Source organism: Primulina tabacum, chromosome 15 (assembly GCF_025594145.1).
Source record: "Primulina tabacum isolate GXHZ01 chromosome 15, ASM2559414v2, whole genome shotgun sequence".
Classification (NCBI taxonomy): domain Eukaryota; kingdom Viridiplantae; phylum Streptophyta; class Magnoliopsida; order Lamiales; family Gesneriaceae; genus Primulina; species Primulina tabacum.
Genome location: NC_134564.1, coordinates 20,440,449 through 20,465,931, shown reverse-complemented (window position 1 = coordinate 20,465,931; position 25,483 = coordinate 20,440,449). Strand labels below are relative to the sequence as shown.

General features: G+C 34.4%; 1 protein-coding gene across 1 annotated transcript in view; it reads right to left on the bottom strand.

Annotated features, from left to right (window-relative positions):
- The window catches only part of LOC142526600 (uncharacterized), a 41,377-nt gene extending 16,610 nt beyond the window's left edge, over positions 1 to 24,767 (bottom strand). The window contains exons 1-6 of the mRNA XM_075631098.1: positions 24,495 to 24,767; positions 23,611 to 24,138; positions 21,722 to 22,870; positions 21,276 to 21,603; positions 7,594 to 7,849; positions 7,312 to 7,510 (exon numbers count right to left, since the gene is read on the bottom strand). Coding sequence (XP_075487213.1) covers positions 7,312 to 7,510; positions 7,594 to 7,849; positions 21,276 to 21,603; positions 21,722 to 22,870; positions 23,611 to 24,138; positions 24,495 to 24,587 — 2,553 coding nt within the window. The 5' untranslated portion in view covers positions 24,588 to 24,767. The remainder of the gene's footprint in view (positions 1 to 7,311; positions 7,511 to 7,593; positions 7,850 to 21,275; positions 21,604 to 21,721; positions 22,871 to 23,610; positions 24,139 to 24,494) is intronic.
- Between the last annotated feature and the right edge of the window lie 716 nt (positions 24,768 to 25,483).

Here is a 25,483-nt window from a genome sequence, read left to right as displayed (position 1 = left end):
ACGGGTAAAAAGCCCAGTCTTAAGCATCTGCACGTTTGGGGATGTCCAGCTGAGGCAAGGCCTTACAAGCCTAATGAAAAGAAACTGGACTCAAGGACGGTTAGTTGTTATTTTATTGGATACTCTGAAAGATCCAGGGGGTACAAGTTTTATGATCCCACGAGTAAGTCGATTTTTGAGTCAGGAAATGCCAGGTTCTTTGAGGATGTTGAGTTTGCGGGGAGAGATAAAGTAAGGGATATTGTCTTTGAAGAGGAATATGTAAATATTCCCACAGGTGTCTTGGACATTGGTCAGGATCATATTCCTCACTTTGACCAAGACACAATACAGGAAGACAATATTAGAGATCCTCTCATTCCAGATGAACAAACTCAAGCACCTCCAGAACCTATGCCATTAAGGAGATCCACTAGAGAGCGGAGAAATGCAGTGCCAGATGATTACATTGTATTTCTTCAAGAACATGAGGCAGACATTGGATTGATGGAGGATGATCCTATTAACTTCCGTCAAGCCATGGAAAGTTCTAACTCTCAAAAGTGGAATGATGCCATGAATGAGGAGATAAAGTCCATGAAGGACAATGACGTATGGGATCTTGTCCCATTGCCTAAAGGTACGAAGCCCATTGGCTGCAAATGGATATTTAAAACCAAGAGGGATTCGAAAGGCAATGTGGAATGATATAAGGCTCGTCTTGTCGCTAAAGGCTTTACACAGAAAGAAAGCATTGATTATAAAGAGACTTTCTCTCCGGTTTCTTCGAAAGACTCTTTAAGGATTATAATGGCTTTAGTGGCGCATTTCGATCTTGAGCTTCATCAGATGGATGTAAAGACTGCGTTTCTAAATGGTGACATTGATGAAACGATTTATATGGTGCAGCCAGAAAATTTTGTGTCCAAATACACAAATAATATGGTTTGCAAATTAAAGAAATCCATCTATGGGCTCAAGCAAGCATCTCGACAATGGTATTTCAAATTTCATCAAGTGATCATCTCGTTTGGTTTTGAGATGAATTTGGTCGATGATTGTGTGTACCATAAGTTCAGTGGGAGTAAGCATATTTTTCTGGTTTTATATGTTGATAACATTCTGCTCGCTAGCAACGATATAGAGTTGTTGCATGAAACCAAGAGATTTCTAGCTAAGAATTTTGAGATGAAGGATCTTGGTGATGCATCTTTTGTACTGGGTATTCAGATACATCGGGATCGTTCTCGGGGTATTCTTGGATTATCTCAGAAAGGCTATATCGAGAAAGTTCTCAAGCGATACGGGATGCAAGATTGTAAACCAACAGATACCCCTGTGGCTAAGGGAGACAAATTTAGTCTCAAACAATGCCCAAAGAATGATTTTGAGGAAAAAGAAATGCAGAAGGTTCCCTATGCATCTGCAGTGGGGAGTCTGATGTATGCTCAGGTTTGTACACGTCCAGATATTGCGTACGTGACAGGAATGTTTGGACGATATTTAAGTAATCCAGGAATGGAACATTGGAAAGCAGTCAAAAGGGTTTTACGGTACCTACAGAGAACAAAAGATTACATGCTCATATATCGGAGGTTGGATCAGCTTGAGATCATTGGGTATACTGACTCCGATTTTGCTGGATGCCAAGATAGTATGAAATCTACGTCGGGCTACATCTATCTCCTTGCTGAAGGTGCCATTTCCTGGAAGAGTGCTAAACAGTCACTTATAGCCTCTTCCACCATGGCAGCTGAATTTGTAGCGTGTTATGAGGCATCCAATCATGGAATATGGCTGCAAAATTTTGTCACAGGACTGCGTATTGTTGATGGCATTGAAAGGCCACTAAGATTACATTGTGACAATAAATCAGCAGTTATGTATTCCAATAACAACAGGAGCTCGACGAAGTCAAAACACATTGACATCAAGTTTCTGGTTGTTAAAGAAAGAATTCAGAGTGAAAAGTTGTCTATCGAGCATATCGGTACAAACTCCATGGTTGCGGATCCGCTTACTAAGGGACTAGCACCCAAACAGTTTCATGAGCATACTGCTAGTATGGGTGTTATGTCAATTTAGGAAATCCAGTTTTAGTGGGAGTTTGTTATTTTAAATGATTTTCAGTTGTAGACATTTTCAGTTACAGTTATGTAAATTTATTTTCTGCAGAAATAAATTTCAAGTTAAGTCACACTCTGATTATTATTTAAAGTTTGATCTCAATAAGGTTAAAGGGAGGACCAGTTGGAAATAGGCATGTTACGGTCACATTGCATGAAATTTCCATGCTACACATCCACTTCACGATCCATGTCATTCAGTTTTGTTGGCATATGTGACCATTGATGGGTCTAGTTACCTTGAGTGTAGCGAAGACTGCTTTGATCCTATGTTGATGTGATTGATGGACCGGATTGGTTATAGATACATTTCGGAATGACAACAATTTTGAGCTTATAAGGTTATTTTCACAAACATAATTATAAAGTTGCACATATAGCCCAAGTGGGAGATTGTTGGATCAATTTATTTATATGGGCTTATATGTGAATAATTATGTATTGTGGGTTGTCTATTAAGTTAAGCCCAAAATAAAGTGATCAATTAATGTTTCGGGTTATTGGGCTTTAATGTATCTAATGGGCTGTGGCCTTTAATGTGTAGAGACATAAGTGTAATTTCTGTTTTTATGATGGGCTAAAACAGAAATATCAGAAGATATTGATAAACATTATCTATAAATATGGGTCATGGTCCCCAGATCTCGCGTTGTCACTTTCACTATTCTCTCCCCCATTAAGAAATAGTTCTGAAGAGAAACTAAAGGATTCTCTCAAGAAAAGAGCGCGTAGATCTGGAAGATCAAGACACGTTCTAAAGAATTCAGGATTATGGCTTCAGGTACGCTTCCGCTTAAGTTTTCAGTCAAATTCTTGATGATTTATCATGATGGATTCTACGGTTTATGGGTTTTCTCCAACAGAAGTTTCATATGAAGACGAGCCACCAATGAAGTTGGGGGATGAAAAAGTTCCTGAAACTATCGGTTTGGGCTCATCGATAGTATTATTTTACACACATCCACGAGATCCTGCTCTTCCTCCAACATAGATTTCAAAAGATTTTGTTCTCCATGAGCCTACACCAATATTCACTTCCCATGTTTATCATTATTTTTGTAGTGTTGTTGAGGCGACGAGCTTATAATGTGTACATCAAGTTGCCCTTCACATTGATTTGTAGGAAAAAAGGCTTGAAAAGATGGAATCAAGAGAGAATTGAAGAAGTTGTATAGAAGAAGTCACGCTAGGGCGGGCATTTTCGGCCACCTCAGTGTGAAGGCATGAAAAGTGAAAAGATGGAGTACTGAACTTTGCATTAGGGCAATAATTTATTACTGCTCCAGAGCGTCTGATGAATCTTCGAGAATGTGGTATTGAAAGATTTGCTGGACGATTTTTTTAATATTTTGATGGTATTTTTATGCATTATTGATGAGCAGCCCTAGAATTTGAGATTATTCATCAGATTGGCAAGAAGCAGTAGCCGCAAGCGAGGTTCCAAAGAGGGAGAAGGAGGAGAGCACAAGAATTCAAGCGAAGAACAAGAACTCAACATCGTTTTCTCTTATATTCTTTTAGTTATGATTTAGGCGATCCTCCCTCAAACATTTATGTTTTAAATTATTTTTTAAGATTGAATTTTAACCTTGAGCATATTTGATTATGTTATTGATTTTTATCCATCTTTGGAGCATGATAATCTACAACTTACATAGAAATATGATGTTGGATACATGTTGATAGTCATGTTCAATAGTTTAAAAGCTAGAGGATTCCACGATTCATTAGTGCAATTTAAATTGTTAAATAACACAAGGATATTTAGTTATTGTATTAGATTAATATAGCTCGACAAAGTGTATTGTGAATTATGGACTCCTGTTAACAACATGGTTTATGAATTGAAATTCAATAACTAGAGAAGATCAAGGGGTAGGTGAACGGATATCCTAACTAAATTTATCTAATCAATCTTCTCTATGAGAATGATACTCGTATTTTGTACACTATATTATAACTTAAATCGTGAGAACAAATGATCACATGCTCACATATGAGAGGTCAAATAGTATTGAGATTGTAGGATATTTTGACTCAGATTTTGCGGGATGACAAGATAGCATCATGAGATTCACTTCAGGCTATATATTTATGTTGGCTGGCGGAGGTATATCTTGGAGAAGTACCAAACAAGCACTGACAATTTCTTCCGCCATGGTAGCTGAGTTTATACTGTGTCATAAGACATCTAATCATGGAATATGACTGAAGAATTTGTCATTGGGCCACGTATTTTGGAAAGGGTTGAAATACCACTAAAATCGTTGTATGATAATAGATTAGTTGTTTTGCATCCAACAATGATAGGAGTTCGACAAAATCAAAGCAAATTGACATTAAATGGAAAATTTTCAATAGAACACCTAGGAACACACTCTATGATAGCATATCCTTTTACTAAGGGTTATAAGCCATGTTTTCAATGAGCAAACTACTCATATGAATGTTACTCAGTTTGTTGAAGTCTAAATCTGGTGGAAAATTGTAATATATATGCTATCTTTGGTTCTGATGTTCAGACTATGTATTTGAATATTTTATGATCAGATACAGAGTTCATTGTTTACCTCATTACTATTTGTCTAACTTAAGTTAAAGTTTTGATATCACTTTGATAAAGAATGACCAGTAGAAATTGACATGAATAAATCGCCTTGTGCGTAATTATTTTGTCATAGATTCCTTATATCTCTAACTTAAGATAAAGTTTTACTATCACTTAGATAAAGATTGACTAGTAGAAAATTGACATGAATAAATCACATTGCATGTAATTTTCATGTCATATATTCATGATTGATATATTTCATTTGATTATATTGATATATATTACTATTGATAGTTTAGTTGTGATAGATGCAACTAAGGCTGCATTGATCCAATGTTGATATAATTATCGGAGAAGATTGTTTAGGAAGTCTTATGGTTATGATGACGAAAGCACTGATCTCATTAAGTTTAACACATTTAAGTTTACACATATGACTCAGTGGGAGATGGTTGGAATTTCGGGACCATAAATTAAAAAAATTTAAAAGTCGTCAACTAAATAAGTCATAAAATGATGTGGTCTAATTTAGAATTAGAGAATTAGCTTTAAGGGTTTAATTGTCATGATAGTATTATGTTTATACCACATATACGATTTCATATTTGTTGAGCGGCCGAATTAGAAATAAAAAATGTTATCAAGTTATAAGACATTGGTTATGGTTCAAGAGAACATTGTTTTTTTTTTTTGTGTACGCCATAAAATATACTCTCTCGTTTAAGCAAGAAAATCTCTAAATTGAAGATCACGGCTCAAAAATTGACTACAAACTATGAAATTTGGTACGCTTCCAAAATCTTATTATTATATATGTGATTTCTTGAGAATTGAATAGATTCATGTATTTTGTGTGTTGAAATACTTCAACCCATTTGTTTTCTTAATATATACTAGTTACTCTGCACACGCAATGCGTGAGTGTATAATCTTTTTTATCATTATCGATGGACTAAAGTGAAATTTCACAAATTATGGAGAGATTAAATTGATATTTGAATGGTTGAAATTAAAAAAAAAAATAAAAGTGTGTGTTGAAATTAAAAAAAAAACAAAAGTGTAATACTAGTATCATATAAAGGTAAAATTGAAAAACAAAAGTTGGTGTCCTCTCTAGGTAGTTATTATCATGTCCTGACACTTAATAATATAGTATAGATATAGTATAGATAATATAATATTGGTGTATTTACTTTCAATAATATCAATAGTTGGAAGAATAATGATCCACCTTTAAGAGTATTGGTAGCAGGGAAGTGTAGTTTATATGAATATTTCTATTTATAATTTTAATTCACTTGTTAGAATGTATCAAACTTTTAAATTTCTTAGGAAATATTTATTTGAATTATTTAATAAGAATATTTGTTTGGTATGAAATAATTTTTTTTAATAAATAACAAATAAATTATATAATATAATTATGTTATTGATTCAAACAAATAAGGAGAGAACTAAAGTTATATTTATCGTAACCAATATTTAAATATTACAAGTAAATAAGATTCCATAGTAAACAAGCAAATAATTGGAGAAGTCAAGAAATTCTTGAAATCTTTATATAGTATTAAACTGTTTTGTGTTAAATGATTTATTAAATTTTCGTAGAATTTGAAATAAATCATACACACACATAACAAATATCAATTATGTTTTTGATAATGAGTAGATCTCTTGTGAGACGGTAGCACGAATCTTTATTTGTGAGATGGGTCAACCCTACCAATATTCACAATAAAAAGTAATACTTTTCATGAATGATCTAAATAAGAGATCTGTCTCACAAAATACGACCCGTGAGACCGTCTTAAACAAGTTTTTACCATTGATAATTTGATAAAATATTTAATAGTTGAAAATATAAAATAAATAAATTTTTTTAAAGTAACTAATAGGAACCTTAACACTAAAACAAATACTAAAACATACTAATAACAATGCTAATGAATTATCTCTATAACATAATTTAGTCAAATAAAAAGTAACTCCTATGTTTTCTTTAGCTTTTTCCAATTAATCGAACTTCATGATGCCTTTAAATATTTATTTATACCTTTTAATATTCTATATGTTTTGTATGTAAAGTTTTAGTGTAACTTATAATCAATTAAAAATGGATTTTTGTGATATAGTCATTGCTTAAATTTGTCTTCTGATGAAGTAGGATTTCAAATAGTTGATTTAAGAATATTTAAGTTTTTTCTCAAATTTTTAAGTTGTAAAGAGGATTTCTCTGAGTTGTTAGTATTCAACCTGTTTTCCCCTAATCATTGACAACTTTATATAAATTAATTTATACGTTTTATGCGAAGTAGTTGTTTTAGAAACTAAAAATGAATTGATATTGTAATGATCAAACATATTTTTTAAGACAATCATACTAATTTTCCTACTTGAAAGCAACTCCTACATCATTAGTTTGCTCAATTAATTTCTCAGTTGATTTAATTTATTATGATTAGAATTTATGCTGAAAGGAATGAAAATTTGATTAGATTTTTACGAATTCTCGCGTAATAAAAAAAAAATTTGATTAGATTTTGTATATATCTCCCTTGATTGATATCACTATTGGATCAGATAATATAAAATCTACCAGAATCAACAGTTGAAATTTCTTGTATTGAAAAATGCTGCTTAAGACAAAGTACGTACCTTCCATCTTGTATTTTTAAAAATCATATCATCAAGTTCTTCCAACTCTTTCGTTGCAGTTATAACAGTTTCGTCAATGTCACGATCATCTTTCACAGTGTAGAAACAATGACGGCGCTTCGCGTCGTCTATCAATGCTTTCCAAACTGATCGAGCTTTACACAAAGTTCTTTCATCTCCTAAGATCCAGAGACAATGACTGGAAGAAATAGAACCCACAAGAATCAAATTTTTAAGGTAACATTGAAAATTAAGAGATCAAAATTTTGCGTGATCACATACCGAGCTCTCGTCAGGGCGACATTAATCCTCTGCAGGTTAGACAAAAAACCAATTGATCCACTTTCATTAGACCTTACAGTAGATATGATAATAATATCTTCTTCTCCACCTTGAAACCCATCAATGGACTTCACCTTAACCTGAAACCCACGGCGATTTCTGCAGTTCCGTTTAAGCGTTTGATCAATTGCCGCAACTTGCGCAGCATACGGCGATATCACACCAATGCTTGGTTTCTCTTTTGAGCCACTCCAAGCTATTAATATTAAAACATAAAAGGTTCCAATTTCCAAATGAGAATAGTGAGTTAACTCACTGTCCATAATATACTCTTCACGCAAGACTTCACGTCACTTGCTAAAAAATCAAAAGATTATAATAATTGTTAGAGTACGTTTCTAGAGAACCAACTTGTAATTTGGGTTTTATTGACTCTTATTTAAAATAATATTTATTTTAATAATATTTTACGGTTTGATCCAATTATAACATTTACTTTATTTGTAAATCAATGAAAGCTGAATAGATAAAGCTCTTGAATATATTATAATACCATGAAGTATATCTCGCAATGTAGATCATGAAATTCATTTGAAAGTGTATTATATATTGAAACTCATTCCTAGTTAATTTAGCCGTTCGAAACAAGGTTAAAGGTCTCTTGAGCCAAGACTAACATCTATGATGTAAACATCATACATCATATTTCATTGGTAAGGACATGAAGATGTCTATTCATATAGATGGGCACTTATTGGATTAGGCACTGGACAATTGTCTATCAGACCTTCCAATTGGTTATCACTTATCGAGTAGATTAGTCTGCAGGTATGGTTGTACATCATTCGTCATATGACTCGGGACAACATAAAGGTTCTACGTACTAGCACTGCACTTTGATTCGTTTACCAACTTCACGAGGGTCATCAGGAGGCGAAACTTGTTGTAGTTTCGACATATATATGAGCCAATGCATTGTAGTCGAGGATTTACTGCTCACCTACAGGTGTTGATATTATATGTGATTTGATAAGTGTTTCCTTAGTTTCACATACGATACTACCATGATTACTCAAAGACACATTACATTGTTATCGAATTCATTTTCAACTCTTGATACACCAATGACCGTAGATTCGATCGGGATATATATGTTGAATAGACCGTACTGTATGCTAACCATAACTTATTGGTTATTGCAGACACTATCAGTGATACCAAGGGGATTATGGGATGATGCTACTAGACACTAATGAAAATAATGTGACTAATTAAGTTAAGCCCGAATAAAGACAAGTGATTTCATGAATCACATGAAGTTGTAAAAAGATGCAAAATTCATATGGACGGAAGAACACACAAAAAGACTTGGCCAACTTAAAGAGATTTGCAAAAATCTTCCAAAAATTACTATTTCTCCAGATGAAGATGATATGTTATTATATACAGATTCCTATGATCATTGGTGGGCATTAGCTTAACCAAGCTCACATCAGAAGCAGAACAACCATGCAGGTATTGCAGTGGATTTTTTCAGAAGCAGAAGCTATAAGATGGAAAATAAACAAGAATGAATTTTATGCAGTAAAAAAATCTTTTGAAAAATGACCATTATTTTTACTAGCAAAAAAATTTAGTTTAAAAGTTGATAACACACATGTAAAAGCTTTCTTGAAAAATAGAATCGAATCTAAACTCGAGAAGGTTAGATTATTAAGATGGCAAGCTTTAACTTAAAATTATAGTTTTGATATTTTGATTATTAAATATCATGAAATTATTCTTGCAGATTTTTTAACAAGAGATGGACAGCGGGATATCGATGCCATCATAAAAATACAGAGGCATTTGAGGGAACACCTTAAAATGTTTCAAAACAAGTTCAACAAGCTTGTCCTAAATGCAGAAGTTGCAGGTAGGCTACAACAAGCTGATAAGAGAATAGTCTCTGATCGAATTACATGATGTTTACATGCTTATACTCAGTTATGGTCTGTAATGCAAAGTCATATCCTCCAAGACATTGAGAAGCCATTGGTTCACAATGGAGTGTTTTCAAGTACATGATTCTATACCTGGAGCAGGGGATTCAAATACCTCTAGCACAAGTGTTAAGTCGAGATCATCCCCAGATTGAGTTGACTGAAACAAAAATTGAAACTCCAAATCCTTATCTCGAGTATTCAAGTCAACCCTTTACTTCGGGGATTGACGAGGGAAATATCAGCCTTAGACCTAATACAGACAAGGGTAAATATAAGATTGATATTAATGAAAATACTATTTCTCCATTTCAGGTGTATCAACATAACTGGAGAAATTAAAAACAAGAATAGGCATTAACCCAGCAACCATTGAGGTTAAGAATCAGGAAAATATCTCAGGGTATGGATGAAACCAAATTCATATCCAAAAAAAGAAAAAGCATGGTATGAATTTGGCGCTCTTGCCTCGGTTTATACTACATTACCCAGCTTCCAGGAAATCTCAGGTTTACCTATATGGATTCAGGAAGCTGTTCATGAAACATAGGCAAACAACGACTATTTGTCCAGAGGAGACATTTTGGAGTTGTACTTTTTAAGTACAACACCAGAACCAGAATGAAAAGACTCTCACGAAGCCTTTCAATTTATCAAGCTAAGGAGATCAGACACAAATGTTTAAAAATTTATCAAAGATCCTCCAACATAAGAAACACACCTTGTTGCTTCAATAATTGAAGGTGACATCTGTAACGTCCCGAAAATTGAGGGTCCACGTGAACCACATGCATGCAAATTATTAAATTTCTTTGGTATTTTATTAAATTATTTTAAAACATAAAATGCACGTTTATTTTATTAGTTTGTGTTTATTTATTTTTGTGCATTTTATGCATAATTCATGCATAATAGGATTCAATTCATGAAATTTTATAAGTTCATGCATTAGGATTTCTAGATGAATTTCACGCTCGAGCGAGGAACGGAGACCGGAGAAATTTCAGGAAAATTATTTTAATTACACGATTTATTTTTAATAAATTATTACAGGGTGTTTTTAAGTGTATTTTTCGAAAATGGGATTTTATTGGGTATTTTTACCCGCGGAACTTTATTTTTAACGGTACGCCAATTTTAGCGAATCGGAGAACTTTTTAATGGTTCGGCTAATATTTTCAAAACCTTTTCAACATAAAATATTTTTCGGGAGTGCGTTTGGACGTAATGGGCCTACTTCTAAGCTCGTTGGGCTTAAAATCCTTTTTAACTTTTAATTATCAAAATTAGGCCCATTAGTGGATTGTTAGCTATTTATATATTGGCTAATTATCATCTTAACCTAAACCTAGACCAATTCCACAGCCGACACCCCCCTCCAACCAGAAACCTCCTCGTGAATTGCTGCAACTAAGTCTTCGGTGTCACCGTTTCTCCCTCAAACAAAGAACGCCTCCCTTCGGCCGTGTCACGCGATCATTTGTCCAAGATTTTCCCACCAAGGCACGCTTGTTACTTCTTTCTTTGCATCATGCACGTCATATTAATGTTGTGTGTGCATTTCTTCACGAAATCTTTCGATCTATTCAAGAGCACGATTAATCTTTCGGGTTTGCACCATTTTATCGCATCATGTATTGTGTTGCTCACGGTTTTTATGCGTTTGTGCAAGGGGCTGCTGTATCGTGATGTAAGGGGGTTGTACAGGTTGTAATCAATGGAGTTTAGGTGCTGGAGTTGGAAGCTTGGTCGAGATCGGTGGGTTTGTGAGGGCCAATCGAATGTTTGGTGGTTGTGCGAGATGGAGTGTTCGATAGTGCCTTCCGCCTGGCCACGCGAAGGCCTCCTCCAGCCCTGGACCAGACCCTGGTGGGTCTGAGTCAGGGTCTGGAATGGCTCGAACCGTGTCGGAGTTGATGGAAAGATCGCTTGAGTCAAGTGAAGAGGGGTGAGCCGCGGTAGGAGGTGTTGATGAGTCTCGGCTCCTAGCTGTTACGAGCGTGCATGGGACTGGTTGCGATGGTTCAGTAGGCTCCTTAGGGTCTGGTCAAGGTCCATGGTAGGCTGGTATATGGCTGGTGCGTCGGGTAAGGCTAGTGGCGTGAGCTTTTGGGAAAGGGAGTGCACGAGGGTGCCAAACAAGGGAAGGCCGAGAATTTGATAAGTTTCTGGAATTATCATATATGAGATTTTGGGTCTGGTGAATATGTTTAGGAGCATTATAGTGTTTTTAAGATATGGTAAAAAGTTGGGAGAAATTCGGTTAAGTTTCGAGTCGATTCGGGTTAAAACCGGGACCCCGGTCCAAGTTTTAAAACGAATCGGTTAAGTTTGGTTTTTGGCTCGAGTTTACGTCTAAGAAATTTATGTAATTATGTTTTGGGATGTTTTAAGGAGTTTGGTAAGTTTCGGGTCAATTTTAGAGGTCCAGGTGTGAAACGATAATTTTCGGGTTTTAGGGGCAAAATGGTCATTTTGTACCCGTGGTAAGATTTTGGTCCTAGCAGCGCCCTGAGCACTAATATATGATATTTTAAATGTTCATGCATCACCTTTATGATTTTTACGAAATTATGATAAATACGGTGAATGCTTGGTTTAAAAGAAAAATTATGTATATGCATACTTTTATTAAGTGATGAATATGATGACACGTTTTGAAGGAAGTGATTTAGTTGTGACTAACACGATGATATGATTGGAGATATCGTGAGGGAAAAGGCCCCAGAGGGAGCCCGTTTACGGGAGAAAGCCCCAAAGGGAGCCCTTCGTATTTCCATTGACATGATATGATGACATGATAGGCTCGGGCTCAGTTGACGGGTGAGAGTGTCGCTGATGTCCCCCGCCGCCGGGTACCGCGGTTACACGTAGATGGTCCATCGACTGACATGATGATACGAAAGTTACAGCTAATGAACGGAATTCAAATTAAGATTTTAACACGTATATGCTGATACGATGATACATGCTATTACCATGTTTTGACAGGTCACAATTACGCATATGATATGATAACATGATGAGACATGTTTTGACACGTTACGATTTTACACGACACGCTTATGGTCATGTTTTTAAGCTCGTGAAACGTATTTTGATTATGCTATTTTTCAATGCTGTCTGCTACGTATATGTACTTGTTATTACTGGTACAGGTGTGTTGAGTCATTAGACTCACTAGGCGTGTGTGATGCAGGTGAGCATTTTGGGTAGGAGACAGGAGGTGCTGAACTCTGAATAGGCAAACCTGGTGCAGTGACACGACCCGAGGACCACATGTTTTCCGCTTTATGATTTATGAGATATGAGATGATATGAACATTTTTATACGTTGATGATTTTAAGAATTTTTATACGTTTACGTTTATGTTGATTTTGGATGACGTTAGTATTTTTTTAAAACTGCGTCATTCTTGTTGGTAAATAAATACGATTATTTTAAATGCAATTTTATAATTGCAAGCAAAAAAAAAAAAATATTTCCGCACTTTTAAAACGAGTAGACGTTTCAACATCACTACTAGAAAGATGACATCTCTTCTAGAAGAGAATGGGGTCTATGGGTCTATCTAACAGAGATGACAAAGTCATGTTTCTATTTAAGTTTTATCATAATTCTATAAATGGATCGTTCCTGTTAAATACTATGACAGGAAAAACAACAAGTTTTGCAAAAGACTTATTTGAGAAGAAAAAATCATATGTGTAATAGCAAGCTACCGGTAAACAAAGAAACTCGACGGAAATTTTGTAACATAGCCCATGTAGGAAGATGGTCAGAAAAAATCTACCTGGAATGCCAGAACCAAAAGGAGCCAGAGTTTGGAAAGTGCTTTAGATCAAGATAGGACCGGAATCATCTTGTAGAAATAGGACCAAGTGGTGAAAGATCACAATCACGTTTTCCTCGGGGACACCAAAAAAGTCTAAGATTCCCCGACAAGTGTAAGTAGGCATGTGATTTACCCACTACCCCAGAAAGAAACGACCACCAATAATAGATGGAAAATTACAAAAAGCAGCAGGATTCCTTATCCTCGAAGAAAAGGAAATCCAATAAAGAGACAAAAGACTTGGACCCAAGTACACCTATAAATAAAGCTAAAATGGGAACAAGTAAAACTCACAAGACTATTACGAAATTTGGAATCAAGGAAAATGTGTTTTTCATATATCAAGGTTTCCAAAAGACGTATTAAAGTAATAAGACATCAGCTGAAGATTTTCCAAGATCTTTATAAAATTAAAAAAGGAGGAAATGAAATCTCAGGAGATATAATCCAAACACATATCTACTGGTCATACTAAAAGATAAAGCTAGAAAAAGGAGTTATTTCTAGATTTATTATCTAGAAAAAGAGAACTCAAATAAAAGTGGAGGGACCACTTAACCACCCACTCAAAAATATTGCCAACCACAACTAGAAGGCAATAAAGAAAGTTACTTCAAGATTTTGAAATCCGGAATTGAAATCTGAAAGGGGCTTCTTTAAATAAAGAGCAAAAGGAAGTTGAAGTCATCGTCCATTTCCTCAACTTCTTACAAAATAAATTTGTAATATTCTCTCTTTCTATTTTATGCGTGTTGTAAGTCAGGCTACTATTAGTAGCTAAACAAGTCTCTCCTCCTCTACGGGAGGTTACTATGCATTCATAGTTTGAATAAAAAGACCAATGTTTCTTATCCCTCTCATGTATTATTTTCAAATTGAACTAGTTTACTATACACCCTAAGGTAGGAAACGAAACAGGGTTACACTAGGTGCTGTTGAAGGAATTTGCGTCAGGAACCATATGTTGCGAGTGTGTGGTTAGCTTGTGAAGAGCAATCTGTAAAACCCGGTGGATACAACCCGACGGTACTCCGATCAAAAAAGTAAATTGTTCAATTTATTATACGGAATCATGATGGGCTATTTATTAAAAAAAATTGATCATGTGAACATGGTATATAGGCTGGAAACATTATGTAGCTGCATATCTTTAGGCTATATGCCTTTAAGAACATGCTTGATAGGTAAAACAATGTCACGTACCAAAATTATGAGGATTGAAGATATTTTTGGAAATTTTAAAAAATGGGGAGCTCAAACAACGATACGAAGGGATGGAGAGTAAGAAGAAAGTTGAGTTTGGAGATATTAAATTATTGCAAGTTTGTCCTTGGATTATTGAGTAAAGGTGTATTCAAATTATTAATTTATTTTTAATTATTGCAATTATTGATAAATATACAACACACATGATTTAAGTGATAATATTTGATATTATGTATTTTATAATATACGATATTATATCATAAAAGGATGATCAAAAGTCGTGGCCAATTTATTAGGTGTATGCTATGAAATTTTACATTGTTGTGTTTAATTATTTGATAATTATTAACATGGGCCTGTTTTTGGCATGTTCTCACATCTTAAATTTGTATCCTAATGTGCCATAGAAATTTAATGTAAATATTATATTTAATAGGAGATCAAGATTTGAATCATCAAGAGTTATGAAGATCGAAAACATGTAAAATATTGAAAGCTTTTGTAATATATTAAGGTGTTGGACATTGGACCCATGTATGGCTCTCACAGATCACATAGCTTTCGGTTATCGATCAACTTTTATTATTTGCATGTGATATATTATAAACAATCAGTATATGCATTATTATTATAATAACAAGAGTTGCATGACTTAGGCAAACAGACAAACAAACATGATATGAGATTTTAAATTAATGATGTGGCAAATTTTAAAAATTAAAATCCCTCGTTTGGATAAGATTAAAAATTTATATGCCCATAAAAAGAGAAATTAAAGGAAAGCTTGATTTTTTTGGTATGATGAACATTATCCCAGTGACTCTCTGGCTCATATTATTGGGGAGTCCTGGACGATGAAAAAATGTGACTTCCACTGACATACTTGATGTGAATAACGTGGAACTCCCATGACTTCGGCTCATATTATCGGGGGGTTCTCATGACGTCCGTTTACTAAGATTTCACGTTGATGGTTCGAGCTAGATAAGTGAAGATAAACAACATCATTGTGGGAAAAATTACGTGAGGGTTGGAAGGGGTTGCAATTGAGCTCTATATTTTTGAAATTATGATTGATTGATATTATTCAGAATTATAATTTATTATTGGGTCTTGCGTAATCACTAAGGAAATATGATTCTCGTTTTTATCATAGGATAGTGAAAATGTCAAGATAGCGTGAGATAATTTATAAAAAAAAGTTCATACTTTATGTATTATAAAATATTTTAAAATAGACGACAATAATTATTACTTTTCATATTCAGTATATTTTCGATTTCATAATGCAATCCGTTATCCACAATACTTGATCAACCCAAGATAAAAGGACCAAGCTATCAAGATTGGCTAAAGAATTAAAATGTTGTTCTGATATTGGAAAAGAGATGACATACACACTTATTAGGTCTCTTCCAAATGAGGTACCTGAAATGTTAGTCTTGCTGAAGTAGCAAAGCTTGAGAAATAGTTGGACCATGATCTACAAGCTAAGTGTAATATGCTCACTTCTATGTCAAATGAACTACAAAAGAATTTTGAGGTAATAATGAATGTTTTTAAAATTCGAATGCACATGAAAGAGTTTTATGGTGCTCAAACTCGTAAAGTGGTGTACACTACTATCAAGAAGAACATGATTACACACATGCAAGATGGGTCCTCGGCCAATGAGCATGGTGGACATATGATTGGGCTTATTGAGAAGGTGATGGGCCTGGAATTGGTGATTCCAAACGAGTTCCAAGATGACATCGTCTTGTTGTTACTCATTTCCTCAATTGACGAGATTGTGGTGAACTTCGACATGAATAAGATAAATGATATTCTTGAAAAACTAGTCAATATTCTTACGATTGAGGCTACTTTAAATAAGGAAAAATTGTTTTCTTAGTGGGATCATCGTATGGGACTAAAAAAAGAACACAAGGGAAAGAAAGAACCGTTTTGTCCCTTCAAAAAAAGCCCAATAAGAATTATACTCTGAAGAATTCTTAAAGGGTACAATGTTTTTTGTCATTTCAAGAATTTTGGACATTGGAAAGTATCTAGACTAGAAGTGTTCTGACAATAGCTATATTTCAAAGAATATGGTGATATTCTATTAAACAATGTCCAAATTAATTCAACAACAAATAAAACAAAACAAAACAAGATAGTATTAACCAAGTACACTTATGACAGGCTAAACTATGACATATTTCCTAAAGAATGATGCACAAGTTAGTGGGATGGAGCATATTTGATTTATTAGACATAAACTCTTTTAACACATGTAAGTCACGTGTGAAAGAAAAAATGACCAAAGTGCATTTCCTAGGAAAATTGGAACGCACATACGACCTATTCGATTTTATCCATACATATGTGTGTGGCTCGCTAAGTGTTAGCACCAAATATGGACAATCTTAATTTATTACCTTTGCTAATGACTATCAAAATACGAGTATATGTATTTAATGAAATACAAGTCTAAATTCTTTGAAAGTTTTTAGAATTCAGAGCATAAGTAGATAAACAATTTGGAAAAAGCATTAAAAAACTTCGATCTGGACTATATGGAGAATACATAAGTACTGAATTTCAAGACTATCTTAAAGAGAATGAGATTCTTTCATAGTGGACTCCTTCCGCCACACCACATTAGAATGGTGTTTCAGAATGCCGCAATCGAACTTTGATGTACATGGTTCAATCTATTTTGGGATTCACTGAATTTCTTCATCTTTTTGGAGATTTGAGCAAGAAATTGCAACAATGTTGTTGAATAATGTCCATAAAAAGACAGTTGATAAAACATCATATGATATATGGATGAGAAAGCCTCTCAAATATTATTTCTTAAGGATATGAGAATGTCCTACTTATGTGAATAAGTAAGTGAGAGATAAATTGGATAGAAAAACCAATTTGTGCTACTTTGTAGGATATCCAAAGTACTGTGTTGGATATTATTTCTATGATCCCAAAGAAATAAAAGTGTTTGTTTCAAGAATTGTCACTTTCTTGGAAAATGAGTTTCTATTAGATAGAAAAGGGTGGATGATATAACTAGATGAAATTCGAGAAACACCCATTTTTGAAATAATAGAACCCATGCCCCAAAAACTAGTCGAAGAAATACATGCTCCTAGATGATCTGAAAGAATCTCAAGTTAACCTAATAAGATGAGCATGCTTCTTGAAGAGGGCCAAGATGAGTTCATTCCTAGATGTTATCCAAGAAAATTCAAAGAAGCAATATCTGATGTTGATTTATCCAAATGGCTTGAAGCCATGTAGTCCAAGATGGACTCCATGTATTCGAACCAAGTATAATCCTTGGTAGCTCCACCTAAGGGAATAATTTTCATATGATGCAAATGGATTATAAAAAAAACTCGGTGCGGATGGGAAGGTAATGACCTTCAAGGCTAGGCTTGTAACAAAAAGATATACTCAAAAACAAGAAATTGACTATAATGAAATATTTTTTCTAGTCGCAATGTTTAAGTCAATTAAAATACAACTAACAATAGCAACATGAAATTAGTATGAAATATGACAAATGAATGTGAAGACAGTGTTCCATAGTGGTGACATTAAGGAAGAGATTTACGTGTCTCAGCCTGAAGGATTCAAATCAATAAAAAATGAGCATAAAGTACGCAAAATTCAGAAATATATTTATGGAATAAAACAGACATCGAGGAGTTGGAATCTCAAATTTGATAACACTATCAAAGAGTTCGAATTTGTTAAGAATTATGAGGAATGTATAAGAAGGTTAGTGGGAGTGCAATGACATTCTAAGTATTTTATATTGATGACATACTACTCATTGTGAATGATATTAGAGTGTTGCAATCAACGAAAATATGGTTGGCCAGTAAATTCTTCATGAAGGATATGAGTGAAACATCCTATGTATTAGGACTACAGATTTATAGAGATAGATCGAAGAGGATGTTAAGGCTTACCCATTCGACATATATTGATATCATACTAAAAAGATTCTCTATGGAGGAGTCCAAGAGAGGATATCTATCAATGTGTAATGGTGTGATTCTATCCAAGTCTATGTGACCTAAGATTGACGAGGAGATATAAATCATGACACAATTGGTAGTATTATGTATGATATGATATCTACTCGACCTGATATAACCTTGGCACTAAGTGGTGCAACCAGATATCAATTGAACCCATGTCCATTGCATTGAAAAGTCGTGACGGATATTCTAAAGTAATTGAGAAGGACTAAGAATTTGTTCATAGTTTACGGGGTGGATAAATAAAATCGGAGGCTTACACTAACTCTAGCTTCCAATTAGATATGGATGATTCAAAATCAACCACTGGATTTTTATTGAAGCTCAATGGTAGTGTTGTCTCTTGGAAAAGTTCCAAACAAGATATTGCTGCAGATTCAACCACTGAGGTCGAATACATAGCTGCATCATTTGCAACAAAAGATGGTGCTTGGATGAAGAATTTAATCCAATAGTTGGGTGTCATTCCTAACTGATATGATCCAGTCTCAATGCACTGCGACAACACCGTGTCGTTGCATAATAAAAGGAACCGATGTCTGACCAACAATCCAAATATGTACTAAGGAAGTTCCACATCATCTGGGAAATGGGAATATGAGACATATCAGTAGAGGGAGTCAAATCTGCAAATAACATTGTTGATCCACATACAAAGCTCCAGCCAGGACCATTCGAGAAGTATCGTGAAACAATGAGTTTGAGATCTATGGGTAGTTGACTGTACAGTAAGTGGGAGATTGTTAGATAATGTGCCCATCGAGCCAACTTGTAACTTGGGTTTTATTGAATTTTATGTAAAAAAAAATGTTTATTTTAATAATATTTCTCGTCTTTTATCCAATTATGACATTTTCATAACTCGATACTAGTATTTGTGATGTAAACGTTATGTTTCACTGGTAAGCATACAAAGATTGTCCATTCATACAAATGTGTGCTCATTGGATAAGGCACTGCCCTATCTCGGGCTTTCCAAATAGTTATCATTTATAAAGTAGATTAGTACAGGGTTATGGTTGTACATGATTTGTCATTTGACCCAGAGCAACATGAAGGCTCTATGCACTAGCACTGCATGGTCACAGGTGGTGAGATTGTATGTAGATTCGACATATGTAGGAGCCGATGCATTGTAGTCGGAGATTCACCGTTCATCTACTGTGTTGATATCCTACATGATCTAATAAGTTAATAGTGCAAGGAATCTCTGGTTAGAGTAAGACATGTGCATTATGGTAAGATATTTCCTTGGTAGCACATACGATGCCACTATACATCACATCGTTATAAGACTCATTGGCAACTCTCGATATACCAATTGTTGCACATTCAATTGGGATATATGTGTTAAGATGTTGTGGAAGTTAGATCGACTGCTAAATTTGTAAGAAAAGTGGAACTGTCTAATTTAGTGAAGGAGTTTCAAAATAGGGAGCTTTCAAAAATGAGCTAGTGGAAAAATTCACTTTTCATTACAATAACGAGATTTGTACTCTCGTCATCGGCGCTGTCTGATCGTCGATCGAGTTTATAATGAAATCATAATTATTTAATTAGTAAATTTAGAATATGTTAATTAAATATTGATTAGTAGTTTCAACTACTGTGTTAAATTCCAATAAAATATTCTAGAAAGGTCTAGAATTAATTAATTAAACAATAGTTATTTAATTATTTCATGTATTATGAAAAACTGAAAAATACTAGATGAGATTATGACTCATCATGGATTACTTTATAGGCTTGGAGAATCATAATAAAACTCTAGCTAATAGAGGTTCAAGTTAGATAATGAAACATAGTGGAGATTTTTGACAATGTGAAAACTTCAAATAAGAATCCCATTAGGATTCAAGCTTAAGAGTTTCATTATGATTCATTCTAACTTAGTCCATAAAAATTAAAAATATGACAATGCATGTCATATTAAGATGCTAGATTTTTTCTCTCTTCCCACAACTATCAAAATCGATCCTTCCCTTTTCAAAGTAACTCTTGGCCGATCACTTCCACACAACCACCGCCAACGGTGGTTCCTTCGTTTTCGGCAATCTCATCTCAATGAAAATTTCTTCTATGTTTTCTAGTATGAATTAGAAGAGAAATCCAAGTTTTCAATCTTGGACCTAATTCGGATATCGAAGAATGATGATTAATCTAGTAGATCGTTCGTACAGATTTACAAGATGCCTACTATCTTAGCTTAAAATCCGAAATAGTTTGGTGTCAAGTGTCTTAGAACGCAAAGACAACAATTTTAAATATTCTATGCATGTATTTGAATCATTCGAGACCCAAGAATATTTTGATTGTCAAAACTAAAATTTCTTTAAAATTTTTAAACTTATGCAAACTCTTGGGCGCGAAAAAACCGTACACCACTGATAATAAGCTAGAGTTCATATGGTTAATAATTTAGACCAACGCATGCATGTTTTGAACTGACACCAAATCACTATGCGGATTAGATTATTTGGAAGGTCTGTTTATTTTTTCTTCAATTTGATGGATTTGAAATCCTACGAAAGGGCCTCTAATCTCTTTCGAAATCAAAGCAGGTTACTTAATATGCAAACAGATGGCTCCGAAGGTGAAAGACATCAAATATTTGCTGATAAACATACCTTGGAAAAGTTTTTGCAAAATTTTCAATACCACTTCTACCTCAACCATGTTTCTTTTACTGTGTCCAACGTGATTCACCTGTTCCTTTCCTCCAAGTATATTTATGAAAGAATAGGGACCAAACATTCTCCCTGGAAGATAGCATCTTTGATAGCTTTCATTCTGGACACTAGGTGCATCTGATATTTGGTTGTCATAGAATTTTGAATTCGGAAACCGGCTTATTGATGGATGCATTCTGTACTGCATATTAAGGAGATGCGTAGATTGACCTAGTGAGCTCAACCTTTCAAATAAACTTTTTCCAAATCCAGCTTCTTCAGAGATCTATAAATTTAATGAAAATATGTTAATCCAACAAACCATTAGAGGAAATAAGTAAAAGAAACAAACCAGTTGATATAATCTTTCCTATGAGTTACCAACTTTACAAGGATATACTAACCTTGCTATGCATTAGTGCTGGTAGTTGCAATTGATCGCCAACCAGAATTGCATGCCTCACATTTCGAATCTGAAGAGCTATAACTGATTCACTCTCTTTCACCTGAGCAGCTTCATCGATGACCACTACATTAAGTGGTTCCATATTCATTTCGTGTAGCCTGTATGAGGATGAAGTGGTGCAAAATAATAAAGAAGCCTTCTGGAAACAGAAGTCCGAAATCTTTTTTTTGCTCTTCACAGGTGGAAGGCTGAGTTTTGTGAGAGAAGACTGAATAGATCTTAGAGCAGATAAACACTCATTTCTCAAATGCACAAAGGATGAGTGAGGACAAATCATTTCCTGACTTAAGAGTAAAATCTCCAATTCATCAGATGTCAAGCTGTATTCAAACAAAGTTTCAATAGAGTCAAGAAGGGACATAAGTTGGACTGCGTCCTGAAACTTCTGCCCAAGAATCCTTGGTAAATGAGTGACAAATGTTAACAAGGATTCTCTGAGTGGATGTGCTATGCGTTTAAACCGATCTCTAACATACTCCAAACTTGTTTTGAACTCAGATTGCTGAATTTCAGCTTCATGATTTTCTTTGACTTTGCATAGCTCGTTAGCAACATATGTATTATACTGAGAAACATAATCTTCAAGAAAATCAAGCATGGAACTGATCCAGTGCTTCAAACCAGTTAATGGTACCAAACATTCTACAAGCTTATCAACACGATAATCAAGGAAAATTTCCTCAATGTCAGAGCCAACTTTCAGCCGGTCCTTATTCCCAAAGATGAGCATGTCTCCTAAAGGACAAGATAAAAACATCTCATGTTCATCTTGAAATGAATCTCTCAATAAGCTTGTCACTCTAGACGCTAGCTCCGTGATTGCCACATTTGTTGGGGCACAAATGAGGGTTCTAATTTTCATTCTCAAGAGATTATAAAGCAAAACACTCAAGGTTTTAGTCTTTCCAGTCCCAGGTGGACCCCATATGAGTTCTACAGAAGTCTTGTGGTTACATCCAGTTCTAACTAGAGAAGCCAAAACTGCTTTGTTTTGTGATTCGTTCAACGAGGATGATATGGTTGATTCACAAATTACCTTCATTTGACTACGGAAATTAACTGGGCAAGACTCGCAATTGTCCTCATCCTGTTCCACACATACACATGTACAAATTTAAAGCAATTCGATTTTAAAAGAAGCAGAATTTCTCATCAAACAGCACCCACATGGACGCATGAAAATTTGTGCTAAAATGAAAAATCCACATCCCATAGGCAAAAAAATTGAACGACACATTGTTCAAGTAAGCACTTTGTATAAACCTTCAGAGATCTTCTTTCAAATTTAAATCCACGTTTTACAAATAGTGTTGTGATTCAATCCTCCAAGAACGTTCAGTACTTTTCACGAACAGTATTGGATCAATAATGTGCGGACTTCTGTGTGTGATCGATTCACGATTTCTATGAAAGATCTCTTGATGATTCAAAAACACAAGTGTAAGAGTAAACTGTACAATGAGACTCTAACCCATGAATTTAATGCCCTGTCAATTAACTTACTTTAATGGCTAATCAATTCAACTAGCTAATCCTCAGCTCCTTGACTCCTATACACAGTGTATCTAATATAGAGAACAGGACCAATCTTCAACAAATAGAATAAAGACAATACATCAAGATTCAAAATGTATATATATATATATACATACACACAACGTATTTTCGGCAGTGGAAGAAATTTTTGAAAAATTACAGAAACTAATCAAATAACAGAAACATAGCAAGGGTAATGAGATAGCAAGGAGCAGAGCAGTATTGTTGTTCTGACCATATATTTGTTTATTTGCAATATATTTACCCCTTCAAATCAGCAAAGTGACTTACCAACTCAGTCTTGCACAAAACTTTCTCAACAATCCTCATATTTTTACGCATGCGCAATGCATTCCATATTCTTCTGTTTGTTGCCAAGTTCGCTAAGAAAACAACATAAAGTGATTTGCTTTGTATCTCTCCAAAATCAATGCCCATCGCAACTTTCACTTTGAAACCGGCTCTGTTCTCACCCTCTGATATACTTTTCACAGATGCAAGGGCGAATTCCAAACCAACATGGCCAAGGTTAGGATCAGATTCAGGTTTTGAATCTGATAGCAGAACAAAGTCACCAGGCAAGGTTCTGTACGGCTCCCTCCCGCCATCGGTTATCATGTTTCTCCAGAAATCGACTTCAACCAAATGTAAACATTTTCCATGGCTTAGCTCTGTTAGAGAAGTCACTTCAGCAAACGGAGCTTTGTAAATTGTTTTCATGGCTGAAGCAAGTTCAGCACGGGTTTCTTCCAGTAAGGGGAAGATATAAGAGCCGAGATATTCATCAGCGGTTCCAAATGACTCAGGAATCTCTTCCACCTTAATGGCAAATATAAAAAATTGTATTTAACAAATGACAATAGAAAATACTACCAAATTTGAAGATTTCCACATCCCTAAAGGGTAAATTCCAAACATTCAAAATGCTGTGATAAGCTAAATCCTATCTCACAATCAAATCCACGTTAAAGATGATCATTTCTCCAAAAGAAACAAGAAATCTCCGTGTTGGTATCTCAATGACATTTATTAGTAACGAACAGAGAAAAGCTACTTAAATCAAAGTTCATATGACTTATGTTGAGTTCTAATTAAAATCAATCATCAAAAAATAAGAATCTATCTTTACTGAATACATAATGAACAAAATAAAGCTACCAGTAACGATCAAAGACCTGATTTTTGTACAAATTCTCATCTAATATTTCGTTACGAGACCATGAGAGCACCAAGTCAGTGAACTCGTCTTTAGATCTCCTTCCCTTCATTGCTATTTTGCACTCAGAATTGTACCGATCACTTTCTTCTTCTATACTTTGAACAAAAACTCCGGAAAACTGAGACGATCAAAGAAAAATCATCTTAAAACTGCTCCATAAGTCAAGATTCAATTGAAAAAGCTTAGTGGAAAGTTTTCCTTGAAGACGAAGGAACGTCGAAAGAACATGCACTCAAACAATAAAATTATTATTTATTAAAGACCAAATGCTCAAAAACACATGGAATAAAGGTCGTCTCATTTGGTACGACGTAATGTCATCAACAGTAAATGAATAAGTCTTTGGTCAATAAAAAAAGAATAGAGTAATTGTATTATTGTACTATCTATATTCAATGTTCATAGACGACGTTAGGACCCTCCATAAAAAAGCAACGTTTGGGAGAAGGAAAAGGTTTAAAAAGGAAAGGCTGCTTTTCACAACAGGAGGAAAATTATATTTTTGCTTTTTGCATATATTATTTGTGATTTTGATTTTTTTTTCTATCATTAAATTTTAATTTTACTTCTTATTTTTTATTATTATTTTTATTTTGGTCTTTTTCAAACGTAAGATGTGTTGTCTTGATGTCGATTTCGTGTTGATCTGATATCGATATAACATGTGAAACTCACAAGTGTGACATTAATAATTTCGATGAAAATTGATTAAAATTGTCGAAAACTAAAAAAAGACTAGTGAAACTAAATTTTGATAATATAGTGTATCCAATCAAAATTGTAAACAAACACTTTCATTGCTTGCCTGCATGTGTGTTCTAAGGTACTGGGAATGCATGTATGTATATGTTTATTTTAAGGGACTTGTACAAGGCTTTTTTTATTATGGGGTGGGGTTTTTTCTCATCGTCACTTGAATTGGAACTCATATACATTCTCTAATAA